The sequence below is a fragment of the Talpa europaea genome, assembly GCF_964194135.1.
Source record: "Talpa europaea genome assembly, chromosome: 2".
In the NCBI taxonomy this organism is placed as follows: Eukaryota; Metazoa; Chordata; class Mammalia; order Eulipotyphla; family Talpidae; genus Talpa; species Talpa europaea.
Window position 1 is genome coordinate 86,652,477 of NC_140068.1, and position 14,389 is coordinate 86,666,865.

General features: G+C 35.2%; 1 protein-coding gene across 4 annotated transcripts in view; it reads left to right on the forward strand.

Moving 5' to 3' along the window:
• The window catches only part of SUPT3H (SPT3 homolog, SAGA and STAGA complex component), a gene marked incomplete at its 5' end in the record, with an annotated part of 404,664 nt that overhangs the window by 187,616 nt on the left and 202,659 nt on the right, over positions 1-14,389 (forward strand). For all 4 annotated transcript variants that reach the window (XM_084227837.1, XM_084227838.1, XM_084227839.1 and 1 more), the window contains one exon: positions 3,295-3,379. In XM_084227837.1, coding sequence (XP_084083963.1) covers positions 3,295-3,379 — 85 coding nt within the window. The remainder of the gene's footprint in view (positions 1-3,294; positions 3,380-14,389) is intronic.

Below are 14,389 nucleotides of genomic sequence, written 5' to 3' on the forward strand. Positions count from 1 at the left end.
ATTTAACCACATTAGAGTTTGTAGCCAGTGGTAAGTACTGAAAGCAACTCAGCATCTAAGAAGATGCACACAAGGCACTAATGAAACATCTCTCTTTGTCCTTTTATTTTTGGTTCCTGGATGCTCTGTAAGCAGATCTGCATGTGGGCCCTGTGTTCTTCAAGACTGGTCTAGCAGGCAAGGCTCTCTGTCACAGATTTTTATGAGAATTTGATCCTCTTGGCTTCTTTTTCAGAATTCTTCCTCCCCCCAGCCTTATTGAAGTATAATCAACAAACAAAATTGAAGATATTTAAAGTGTGTAACACGATGATGACTTGATATAAATTTTGAAAGACTCTTTAATTAAAGAATTTCTTTAACACTATCTTTCCACCTTTTTTTTTTTTTAAAAAAAGATTTATTTATTTATTTATACAAGCACTGGGTACAGTCAGAAGCGCAAAAGGGTGAGAGAATTCACCAGAGCCAGAGCAGGTAACAGAACAGGCTGACTGAGGAAACACACTGCTGAGGGGAGCATCGGGCACGGCAGGAGAGGTCTGTAGCGCCATGTGGGACCCTCGTTGGCAGCAGTGCTGCAGACACTGCGGGCAGCTTTGCAGCTCAGTGCTCAACTGCTGCACCACCAGGGAGACCCTCCACTCTGTTCTTAATCAGGGATTGAAATTTTGAAGATAAGTGTTTTAAACTCAAAAGTGGACCCTCTTAAATATGCTAAAGTAGAATAAAATAAAATCTTGTTGTAATAGCCTCTCTCTAATACAAGCACTATTTTAATCTTTTTTTTTTTTTATTTTAATATCTTAACAAAGCAGTGGAATAATTCTTGGAAACTATTTTCACATATAGACCAGGAATAAATTGTAACCTTATTATACCCTTCCTCCAATGGTGTTTATTAATTTATTACATTCAGTTACCCATTTAAAAACTTGCATTTCTTCTTAAGTTCATGATTATTACTCAACTTATTCAATTCAGTAAGGTTTTTCCTACAAGGGTTTTCTTGTATAAATTTTTTTTTGAATATTATTTTCTTTAAATTCTGAAAGACAGAATTTTTTTAGGATTTAAAACTTAAAAACCCTGTTCCTAAGGATTATGGCTGTTTTCATAGGCCAAAATCAGATATCTGAAAAAGCTTCTTTAAAGTCATCCAATCCAGTTACTTCCTCATTGTTTGTCCCGACCCGCGGGGTTCAGAGGCACGGGAAGAGAAGGGCTGAGGATTGAAATGAGGGGCTTGACGACTTGACGCTAGCGTTTGCTTCTTTATTTTTCCTTTATCCTTTTACTATATTTACATGTCTTTCCTTTATCCTGACTTTCTTACTTCCCTGGCCTTCTCTCTGCTCCTCTCGCAGTAACCCTTGCCCTATCTCCTTACAGTTTCCTTGCAGTCCTCTCTCACAGTCCCTTGCGGTTCCTTTCTTATACCCTCGTAGCTCCTCCCCCTGTACCTCCCAGTCTTATGAGCTTTAACAGGAAAAACCTGTGGTTCTCCAATAGGCGAAATAGTAAAGCGAACTCATGGCAAGCGAACTCATGGCAAGCATATGCAACATGGCACATATTCCGGACCGCTCCGGACAATTGTTGAAGAACTGAGGTACCTAGAAAAAGTACTTGCCCAAGACTAGAGTTATATTTAGTGTCAAAGTGGGAACTGGATCCAGGTCATCTAACTTCCAGTCTAATTTCCAGTCATCATAGCTGACTTCCCCTTGTATCTTATATATTGGGCATTTGGGGGCATTATTATAATCTAATAAGTTGGATACTGGCCATGTGAATCATTTTTGTGGGGTGACATCTGTGGCCTCTGACCTGCATGCTTTTTCTTCTCTTGGGTCCCCAACTTTATGTCATGGAAAAGGATTATTTCCAAATGAAGTGGTAAATTCCTCAGGTGCTATTTTTTTCTCTATTTTTGGAACCCAAGAAGTAATAAGGGTAATTGTTTGAAAGTAAATAAACAAGTTTTTTTTTCATTCCTATTAAAAGTAATTTATTGGTTTATCTTATTTCAAGAAAAAGTGTTAATTAGTAATAATTAGTATTAATTAGTAATAATTAGTTGATTAGTAATAATTACAATAACTGATTTATTTGATAGAGGATAACTTGAAAATTCCTATTTCCAAGGCAGACTGGTACAGTTGGTATGCTAATAACCATGTGTGTGTGTGTGTGTGTGTGTGTGAGTGTGTGTATAAATCAGAACAAAAAATTTTTCTCATGTCCTTAAATAAGTTATTTAAAAATTACTATTTATTTTATTTTTAGGTTCTTTGAAGTTTCTCTTGTGTTTACTTTTTGTACCAAGGTTTTGTACTAGTATTATGTATATTGAAAACTTAAAAAGAGATAAATATAGGGCCTCCCTGGTGGCAAGGTGGTTTGAGCACAGCCCTGTGGAGCTGCCTGCAGCCCCTGCAGTGCGGGTTCGATTCCTGGCTGGCTAGGGAGATACCCACATGGCACAGCAGACCTTTCCTGTCTCACCTGCTGATCCCCTCAGCAGTGTACTTCTGTCAATCTGCCTGTTCTGATCCCCTGTCTGTCTCTGGTGAATCCTTTCACCCTCCCACGCCTCTGTATATGTTTCTTAGAAATCCTAAGAAATTTTTTTCTCATCATTTCTGTATTCTGTTCTATCCTGTCTACTGTGGTTAAAGCATGTCTTAAATACTAATTTTTAATTTTTCATTGTGCTTTTTCTTTTTGGGTTATAGGTTCACACCTCTTTAGGTGTATTTTCAAATGTTCTTTAACAAAAAGAGATTCTCTGCATATCCAGTCTACTTTGTAAAAGTTGAAAAGATGACTTTTAAGACCAATTCTGTAATCCATTCTTCATAATATGCTTTTATATAATTATAAATAATAGTTTATATTATTTACATAACTTTTTCTAAGCAACTTTCATTTTATTTATATTAAATACCTTTTTAATGTATTCTGTTACTGTATTGATAATTGAATATGGCATCATGATTTTCTGGTTAATATGAAGTGGTTGTTAATATTTTACACTTTAAAACAGTGACTAACTTACAAGATGACTACACAAATGAAAAGTGCAGCAGGTAACAGTGCAGTTTTCTTTGGACATTGCAGTTTGTGTAGAAAGACGCAATTCTTTGACCAAAGAAAATTGCACATTCAATATGTTATTTGGTAGATCAATTTGTACTTTATTTAACAGATTATCCTAATAAATAATTTTTTACTTTATGCCTTTCTTAAGTTTATATTCTTCAATATTGATGTTTTCTGGTTTGTTTGCAGGTTTTCTTTAGGTGATGCTAGGCGGCCTCTTCATGAAACAGCGGTTTTGGTAGAAGATGTGGTACACACTCAATTAGTTAATCTGGTAAGAACATATATAATCTTTTTTTTTTTTAAATAATAAATTTTATTTTTATATTCCCCCATACAACTGCACATGCCCCATTCTGACCCCAATCCCTCCCCTCCCAGCCCCCACGCCCCAAAAAGTGTCTCTGGTTCATAGTTTTTTGTTGATTTTGATTTTCACTTTCTTATAGTTATTCTTTTTCCTGATCCCTTATTTAAGTTTTCTAGATTCCTGCTATGAGTGAGACCATCCGGTATTTTTCTTTTTCTTTTTGACTTATTTCGCTGAGCATGGTCCCTTCCAGCGCCATCCATGTTGCTGCAAATTGCATGTGTTTATCTTTTTTGAATGCTGAGTAATATTCCATGGTATATATGTACCACATCTTCTTGATCCAGTCATCTATTTTTGGGCATTTGGGCTGTTTCCAAAGCTTAGCTATTGTAAATAGTGCTGCTATAAACATAGGGGTGCAGGTGTTCTTTGGAATTGATGTTTCTGTGTCCTTTGGGTAAATACCTAGGAGTGGAATTGCTGGATCATATGGAAGCTCTATGTTTAGTAGGTCCAGAAATCTCCACACAGCTCTCCATAGTGGTTGGACCAGTTTGCATTCCCACCAACAGTGCAGGAGAGTTCCTTTTTCTCCACACCCTCGCCAACATTTGTTGTTGCTAGTTTTTTTAATATGTGCCATTCTCATTGGTGTAAGATGGTATCTCATGGTAGTTTTGATTTGCATTTCCCTGATGACAAGTGATGTTGAACATTTTTTCATATGCCTGTTGGCCATTTGCATTTCCTCTTCAGAGAAGTTTCTTTTTAGCTCTTCTGCCCATTTTTTGACTGGGTTATTTTCTTTGTTGTTGTTGAGTCTCATCAGCTCTTTGCAGATTTTTGTGATCAGTCCTTTATCATTAGTGTTGGGTGCAAAAATTTTCTCTCTGTCGGTGGGGTTTCTCTTTGTTTTGGTTATTGTCTCTTTTGCTGTGCAGAAGCTCTTTAATTTGATGTAGTCCCAGCTGTTTATCTTTGCCTTCACTATCACTGCTTTGGGTGTTGTGTCTTTAAAGATGTCTTTGATATGCAAATCATGTAGTGTTTCACCTATATTTCCTTCTATGTATTTTATGGTTTCAGGTCTTATGTCTAGTTCTTTAATCCATTTTGAGTTGATTTTTGTGTATGGTGTGAGGTAGTGGTCAAGCTTCATTCTTTTGCATGTAGCAACCCAGTTTTCCCAGCACCATTTATTGAACAAACTTTCTTTGCTCCAATGCATAGTCTTTGCTCCTTTGTCAAAGATTAGTTGACCATAAATATGTGGGTTTATTTCTGGATTTTCTATTCGATTCCATTGGTCTGTATGTCTGTTCTTGTTCCAATACCATGCAGTTTTGATGATTATGGCTTTGTAATATGGTTTGAAGTCTGGGAGTGTGATGCCTCCATTTCCTTCTTTTTTTTTTCAGGAGAGCTTTGGCTATTCGGGGTTTTTGGTGATTCCATATGAATTTCATCAATAATTGTTCTATTTCTTTGAAGAATGACATTGAAATTTTGATTGGAATAGCATTGAATCTGTATATTGCTTTTGGTAGGATGGCCATTATAATAATTTTTATTCTTCCAATCCATGAGCAGGGGATGTCTTTCCATTTCTTTGTGTCTTCTTCTATTTCTTTTAACAGTGTTTTATGATTTTCTTTGTATAGGTCCTTTACCTCTTTTGTTAGATTTATTCCCAAATATTTTATTTTTTTTGTTTCGATAATAAAAGGGATTTTTTTTTTTATTTCTTCTTCTTCAGATTTATTGTTTGTGTATAGGAAAGCTACTGACTTTTGCGTGTTGATTTTGTATCCTGCCACTTTACTGAATTGATTGATAAGTTGAATTAGTTTTTCTGTGGAGTTTTTGGGGTTCTCTATGTATATTGTCATATCATCTGCAAATAGTGATAGTTTGACTTCTTCTTTTCCTATTTGGATTCCTTGGATGTCTTTCTCTTGTCTTATTGCTCTGGCTAGGACTTCCAGTATTATATTGAAAAACAGTGGTGAGAGTGGACATCCTTGTCTTGTTCCAGATCTTAATGAATTGCTTTAAGCTTTTCACCATTGAGGATGATACTGGCTGTTGGCTTGTCATAGATGGCCTTTATGATGTTGAGGTATGTTCCTTGTATCCCAAGAATTTCAAGGGCTTTTATCATGAATGGGTGTTGCACTTTGTCGAAAGCTTTCTCAGCATCTATTGATATTATCATATGGTTTTTATATTTCATTTTGTTGATGTGTTGGATAACGTTGATTGATTTTCTGATGTTAAACCATCCTTGTGTCCCTGGAATGAATCCTACTTGGTCGTGGTGAGTTATCTTATGGATACATTGTTGGATTCTGATAGCTAAAATTTTATTGAGGATTTTTGCATCAGTGTTCATTAGGGAGATTGGCCTGTAGTTTTCCTTTTTTGTGTTGTCCTTATTCGGTTTTGGTATTAGTGTAATGTTGGCTTCATAGAACGTGTTTGGTATTGTCCCTTCCTTCTCAATTTTTTGGAAGAGTTTGTGAAGGATAGGCACTAATTCCTATCTCAATGTTTGGTAGAATTCATTTGTAAATCCATCAGGTCCTGGGCTTTTGTTTTTGGGAAGGTTTTTGATTACCATTTCAATTTCGCTGCTTGTAATTGGTCTGTTTAGGTGTTCTATTTCTTCTTTATCTAGCTTTGGGTGATTGTAGAGTTGTAGGAATTTGTCCATCTCCTCTAGATTGTTGAACTTGTTTCCATATAACTGTTCATAGTAGTTACTGATTATTCTTTTGATTTCTGCTGTGTCCGTTGTGATTTCTCCTCTTTCATTTATGATCCTGTTTATTTGTGCTTTCTCCCTTTTTTCCTTTGTGAGCCTGGCTAGGGGTTTGTCTATTTTATTGATTTTTTCAAAGAACCAGCTCTTGGTTTCATTGATCTTTTGGATTGTTTTTTTAGTTTCAATTTCATTTATTTCTGCTTTGGTTTATTATTTCTTTTCTTCTACTGGTTTTGGGGTTTTTTTGTTGAAGAACATATATAATCTTATTTGATATTTCTCCTCTGCATTCTGATTATACTGGGGTTGCAGCACAATACTTTTTTTTTTTTAAAAAGATTTATTTATTTATTTACACAAGCACTGGATACAGTCAGAAGCGCGGGAGGGTGAGAGAATTCACCAGAGCCAGAGCCGGGAGCAGAGCAGGCAGAAGGACCGAAGTACACTGCTGAGGGGAGCAGCGGGTGGCAGGAGAGGTCTGCGCACCATGTGGGACCCTCCTCCAGTGGCCAGGGAGCAGCCGGGTATCAAACCGGCACCACAGAGGCTGCGGGCAGCTTCGCAACCCAGCGCTCAACTGCTGCGCCACTGTGGAGGCCCTTTTTCAGAAATCTTTTAAAAACTTTTTTGTTTGGAATTTTAGACTTAAAGAAGTTTGTATAAGAATTCCCAGATATCCTTTAGCTTCTTCTGTTAATGTATTGCATAATCATAGTGCAATTATCAAAATCAGGAATTAACATTCTGTGATACTATTAATAAGCTTCTCACTTGACAGTATTTTTCTGACTCCATATTATATGACCTTCTCTATGTTGTCTCTGTGTCTCCATGTACCCTCTCCTCTTACAAGTGGAGAAACCAATGTAGGTTAGTATATACATTGTACTAACATGGTTAACATGGCAGAAATATACATTGGTTTCTGATGGCAAGTCAACTGTTCTTTTGTTCCCATCTATATAACATGTTGCCTTTGTTTGATGGTAAGATTTTCTCTTTTCATTGGTCTTAGCAGTTTGCTGTGTAAAAGATATTAAAAGTAAATATCTTTTAAAATCTTTTAGATATTAAAAGTAAATAAAGTAAGTATATTTTACTCTTTAGTACTATTGTTAATATACAACATTATAGAAATTTATTAATTTAATAGTTATTTAATCTATGCATGCTATTATCTTCCTATTTCCTTTAAAGAGGCATGTCTTTTAAAGGAATAAAGAGAAAAAAGGTAGTATATTTATTATTTTATATTTACCTACTTGTTTACCATTCTCCAAACTCATTGTTCTTATTTATAGATCTGAATTATCATTTAAATTGTGTCTTTCAGCTTGAGTGCACTAGCATTTTTTGTATTACATGTGTGCCAATGACGATTTTTTTTCTTCTCAACTTTTTCCTTATGTTTATTCTTAAAATATGTCCCTTTTTTCCCGTGGAATTCAGTTGATAATTTCTGTCTTTTAGTTCTCTGAATATGGTATTATAATTTTTACTGGCATACATTGGTTTCTGATGACGGTCAACTGGTTTATTGTTGCCATATATGTAATGTGTTGGCTTTGGTTGATGTTAAGATTTTGTCTTGTTATTGGTCTTAGCAGTTCGATGTGTCTAGGACTTTTTTTTCATCATTATCTTGCTCGCAAGTTTGTTAACCTTGTTGGATTTGTAAAGTAATTTTTTTTTTTTTTGATAAAGGAGTGGTTATCCACTTAACTTCATTTATTGAACAATACTTAATTCTTTAACTGACATTGTTGTTAGTTTATGGTTTTAAGAACTTTTTATTTTTAAATCATTCTTCCTTTTTATACAATATATGCATTTTCCTCTCAGGTGTAGTCCCTGTAGAATTCCTACCACCAGTTCATATGTATACCATCACTGTAGTCCCTTGTGCTTTCCCTCCTGTTTTGACCCCTCTCCATACCCCTTCCCTTAAGAGTGTCTCTGATTTACAGTTGCCTGTTCGTTTTGTCTTTTAATTCATTATAATTATTATTTCCCTGATCCTTTATTTGTTTCCCCTACATTCCTCCTATAAGTGAAACCATCCGATATTTTTCCTTTTCTTTCGGGCTTATTTCACTGGGCATAATCCCTTCCAGCTCCATCCATGTTGCTGCAAATGGCATAAGTTTATCTTTTTGGATTGCTGAGTAATATTCCATTGTGTATAGATACCATAGTTTCTTGATCTAGTCATCTATTTCTGGGCATTTGGGTTGTTTCCATAGCTTACCTATTGTAAATAGTGCTGCAGTAACATAGGGGTGCAGGGATCCTTGTGAATTAATGTTTTTGTGTTCTTTGGGTAGATTCCTATGAGTGGAATTGGTGGGTCATATGGGAGCTCCATTATTAGTAGTTTGAGGAATCTCCACACAGCTTTCCATAGTGTTGGACCAGTTTGCATTCCCACCAGCAGTGTAGAAGGGTTCCTTTTTCTCCACATCCTTGCCAGCACTTGTTTCCTGTTTAAGGTGGTATCTCATAGTGGTTTTGATTTGCATTTCCCTGATTAGAAGTGATGTTGAACATCTTCCATATACCTGTTGGCCATTTGCATTTCATCTTTAGAGAAGAGTCTTTTTAGCTCTTCTGCTCATTTTTTGAGTGGATTATACTTTGTTTTTCTTGAGTCACATCAGCTATTTGTAGATCTTTGTTATTAGTCCTTTATTGGTAGAAATCGGTATGCAAAATTTTCTCCCAATCAGTAGGGTGTTTCTTTTGCTGTACAGAAGCTTTTTATTTTGATTTAGTTCCAGCTGTACTTGATATGCTGTACATCTACACACTGGATGTATTTCCTGGAAGGTTCATCTGCCAGTAGCACTGTTCCAACCTTTACCTGAGAGGGACTAGAGCCTGGTTTTAGGACCTTCAGAATCTACAGATAAAGAAAGTTTGGTAGGCTTATTTCTGTAGGTTTTCAGACCATGACTGCAACTGTTAGAACCTATTCACCGGCCACTTCAGGGTGCACTGGGACAGAGCTCTATGTCACTATTTCCCAAGGTATGAGTGGGTATGGTTTCTCCCAGGCTCTCTGATATGTGTTACTGATGACAGATGACAGGACTTCATCCAAACAGTACTGTAACCTAGTCACTAGAAGTACAGAGCTGTTCTGGGTCTGTTCCTGTTACCATATTGAGCATATCAGCTATCTGATGCAGAATTGTGTTCTCAAAACAACTTTCTTTAGTTCTGGACTCCACCAGAATTTTGCAATCCCCTCGTTGAATCCCAAAGCAACCCAAAAGGCATTTTTGTCGATGGATGGTAGTTAAATTATTTTTGCTGAGGGTGAATACCAGTGTGGGATGTATTATTCAGCCATCTTCCTAATGTCACTCCCATCCTTTAGTTCTTTGAACTTATTTATAATAGTTCCTTTGAAGTCTTTTGTCTCCTAAATTCAAAATTTCAACCATATTGAAATCCATTTCTATTGTTACCTCCTTTTACTCATTTATCTTTTTGTTTCTTAGTATGTCTAGTAATTTTTGTTTTAAATGTGGATATTATAGATAATATACTATTGTGAGTCTTCTGAAGATTGTTGTTGCTTTTAGTTTAGTTGACAGACAGAAATACAAGCTCTGTCATCTTCTGCAGCAACTCACATTTCTTCTGAGTTCTTACAACTTCCTGCCAGTGGTTTTTTTTCATTTGGCCACTGCTATGCCTCCCATGAGATGTGCATTTTGGTGTGTGTCAGAATTTGAGCTAATCAAAGGAGAAAAAAAATAGTAGGAATTTTTTAAAATGTTAATACTTTATTATAAAATAATTGAGTAAAAATGTTTTTTTTAATATTTATTTATGCATACAAGAACTGGGGTACAGGCCAGAGTTGCGGGGGGTGAGAGGATTCACCAAAGACAAAGTGGGGAGCAGAACAGGCAGACTGACTGAAATACACTGCTGAGGGGAGTGAAACAGGAGGTCTGCTGTGCCATATGGGCAGCTCCCTGGTGGGCTGATCCGTGCTGCAGAGGCTGTGGATAGCTTCACAGTGCTGTGCTTAACCCCCTGTGCGGAGAAAAAAAAATTTTTTTTTTCATTTGAAATTTATTGTTTCAGTTGTTCAGATCTATGAGTTTTATAACCACTACCACCACAATCAAGACTCAGAACAGCCCCATCAGCTCCCCCCGATTTTATCATCTGTATTCAAACCATTCCTTGCTCCAAACTTCTGTCTCCTTGAGGCAACATTTCTTAGGAGCATTTTCAGAGGGTTTGTCTTATAGCTGTTGGTGTATGTCAGATAGACCAGATTCACTTAGTTTTTGTGCTCTGGGTAAGAGTTACTAGTGGCAACTAAAAGTCATGAAACTTACAAGCAGATGTTTGTATTTTGAGTTCTGATTTCCTTTCCAAGTCTGTCTGCTAGCATTTACTCATCAGAGTTCCCAGATATATATTTTATACATTCTATCCAAGGTTTTTGATTGCATTCAAAAGGAGAAGCAGTGTGGGGTATGCTTTTGCCATCTTAGCTGGCTAGAAATTTGATTTTAATAATTTTTCTAACCATTGTTGGATTGCCTAAATCAGTAAATCAATTTTTAAAATTTTTATTGCTATATACTTGACATAATAATATTATACTAGTATCAGCTGTTCAATATAATTATTTGGAATTTGTATGTATTATAAAATAACCACCACAATAATGAATCCACTTTCCGACTTTGTTGTTCTTTCCTCTAGCTCCCCTCTTTACATCATAATCATGATACATTTTAATCACGTCATATCAGTTTCACAGTGTTTCCTAAAAAGTTCTTCTTCTCATACTGATATAAAGTAAAAAATATCTTACTTCCAAGTAGGAATTAATTTGCAAGTAGAATATTCTGTTAGTTTCAGATTTAAGCCTTCTCAATTAAAAAAGTACTGTTTTGTTACCTCTTGTGGTACTGCCCTTTAAATTTTTGAAGTTTATGCATTTGCACATGAGAGACCTCTTTTGATTTATTTATTTATGCATACAAGAACTGGGGTACAGGCCAGAGATGCAGGGTGGGGGAGGTGAGAGGATTCACCAGAAACAGAGTGGGGAACAGAACAGGAAGATTGACGGAAATACACTGCTGAGGGGAGCAGTGGGCAAGTCAGGAGAGGTCTGCTGTGCCATGTGGGTAGCTCTCTGGCTGGCCCAGTGATCGAACTCATGCTACAGAGGCTGCAGGCAGCTTCACAGGTTGTGTCTTAAACCCTTGCGCCACCAGGGAGGCCCTTTTGATAGTTTTAAAAAGTTATTTTTATTTATAGTTTGAAATCAACATATTATGCTGTTATGTTACTTTATGGTATCTGGATGCATCTCAAACATGCATAGTGCCATTAATTGTAGTAAGACTTTAAGAGTTGCTATTCAGAAAGCTGTGGTGTTCTTGAAGCAGCAATACATTTCCAGATCCAGTAGTCATTGTATCTTAAAATATATATATATATTTACTAATATATATATTTATTCTGATGCAAAAATTCCTATGTGACTAAACCTTTAGCCCTACAATTCAAAACTCTATGTATATGACTCTAGCATGTCCATTCCATATGAAAGTTGTATTTTAAAAAATACTTGAGAACAAAATTGTAACCAAGTCCATCATTTAGTTTCTAGAGTGCCATATACTGTTTCAGAATTTTCTCTGCTTACTAGACCTTTAAGTATTCTTTATTTCATTTATTCATTTTTCTTATTCATTCATTCAGTAACTGTTGAGTGGCAATAATGTAGCTCTGGTTTTAGTGATACAAAGGTGAAAAAGAAATTATTTTTGTCCTTGAGGAAATTACAATTTAATAATGAATATAAACACTGAGAAATTAATTTTAAAACATGATAACTGGTAATACTGTTTGTTATGTGCAGGGATGGAGTGTTTTAACAAGAGGTATCCACCCAGCCTGAATTCTCCATGGGCATTTCTATAAAAGTATATGTTAAATCTTTCATAGTTTTCAACATATATTTATTGAATTAAATTGAGGAACTAAGCTTTAGAAGTTATGAGAATGATTGGCCTATGCATGGGTATAGCATAGAAACATGTTATATTTCACTTGTATTACCTACATATAAATTGTAAAATTTAATTAACTAATTTTTAATTGAGATAATATTGTTTACATTACTGTATATGTTCCAGGAATACAGATTCAGTTGCACTATATTTTTAAAGACATTAATTTATTTGCTAACACTTAAAAGTTAGGTCATCTTTATATAAAAACTTAGGATTTTTGGCTTATCATGAAACCTTGAAATCAGGCCAGCTTCATTTACTTACCAGGAGGTTATTCAGCATTGATGGAGTTAGATAGCATATCATTTCATTATTATTATATCCTTCTCCAGTTTCAGATTTTCAAGAAAACATATTTCCTCATTTTAGTACTTTCCCTCAAAAGCTATGAAAATGGGTTTGTATGTCACAGAAATTTATAGACAAAAATAATAAAGAAAATACTACTTTTCCCTCCACTGGGTCTCCTTTATCCCCCACTCCACTGTCCATCCCTCTGGTTGCCTCAGTTTTGCAGTCAGATGTCTAGGGTTTGATTTTTTTTTTTAATTGGTTTGGTTTTGTCTGACTCTTTTTTTTTTTTTAAATTGCATATATAAGTAAGTGATACCATCCTGTATTTGTCTTTTTCCTATTGACTTATTTTGCTTAGCATTATCTCCAGTTCCATCCATGTTATAATTTTTTTTATGACTGATAGTTCTCTGTTGTGTATATTTTCCACATTTTTCTGATACACTCCTTTGTCATTGGGCACTTAGCCCTTTTGCATAACTTGGCTATTGCAAATAGGGCTATAGTGAACATATATCACTTCCAGTTGATGTTTTTCTATTTCACTTATTAGGTTGTAAGTGGCATAGATCCCAGTTAATTGGTCCTCACTGGAGTTATGCATGACAATTACAGAATATGTTAAGTAATAAAAATATATAGTTTAAAGTCTACATAAAGCTTTTGATTTTATTCAAAAATAAATTAGAATATTAAAATCATGGGATTTAAAATCAAATTACACTTTAAAAATTAAGTTAATAACCTTGAACTGAGTAAAATTGCCATTTTTATAGCTCATGAATGGTTGAACATTGGCAATTTTATATGACTCAGTTTAGGACAAATTAGATATTGTCACTAGAAAGAGTCCTCTATAGTCTTAATTTCCTTAATTTTTGGAAAAGGGCATTGGTAATATTTACTTTTTTACAGTGGTGATATGGGGTCATACAAATAGATATAATGTAAAAAAAAGGAATCAGCAAAGTTCTAGGAACATAATGTACTTTCTTTATAATAACCCTAGTAGTAAATGGTTACTATTATGATTAATTCTGAGGTAATAGGACTATTTAATAGCATTAATTATAATTCTTTTTCAAATTTACTGGAAAGACGCAAACCTTTTCATATCCTAACATTCCCCTATTCCCCAGGTTGACCTACATCTTTTATTCAAGGTAGGAAGAGATTTGTGCCAACTGCAAATTAGTGATTGAGTTGCTGTTATAATAGATACTGTTAATAATACTATCCTTTGAGTTCATAAATTGTCATGGTTTCTTCTGGCTATAGCTCTGCTTTCATTATTCTTTTCATTGAGTGCTTAACCAGAATCTCTTCTTTCTATGCATAGAATCTAATTATCTACCATTCTCTTTCAAACTCATATTGAATTTTCACTATATTTATGTATGAGGCAGCTAGTATACCATTCAGTCTACTGTAGTGTGTTTCCACTTCAGAATCAGTTTCTCAGGATTATTTTCATAATCTTTAATTATGCAAATTCATAACAAATTTATACGTGTGAAGAATGATTGCTCAAATCTCCTGTCTGGATTATTATGCATGGGGTCGTCCATCCCTTGACCCCTTCTTACTTGTAATGCTTTTTAGTTTGGTAGTTAATCCCCCTGGCATAAGGAACTCTTGCAAGGTACAATTCAGTCATCATCACCACTTCTGTGAGACTGTCACTTATGTCACCTCAGTTAAGGCTTATGAGTATTTTTTAAAATTGCAATAAAATTTCCTATGCAGAACTTCAATTATAAGGGTTATCAAAATAGGACAAACTAATGTAATTTGTGATTGGAGAAAATGAAGGAAGTACAGGTACCATGGGGGCCTAATGAATCACAGAATGGA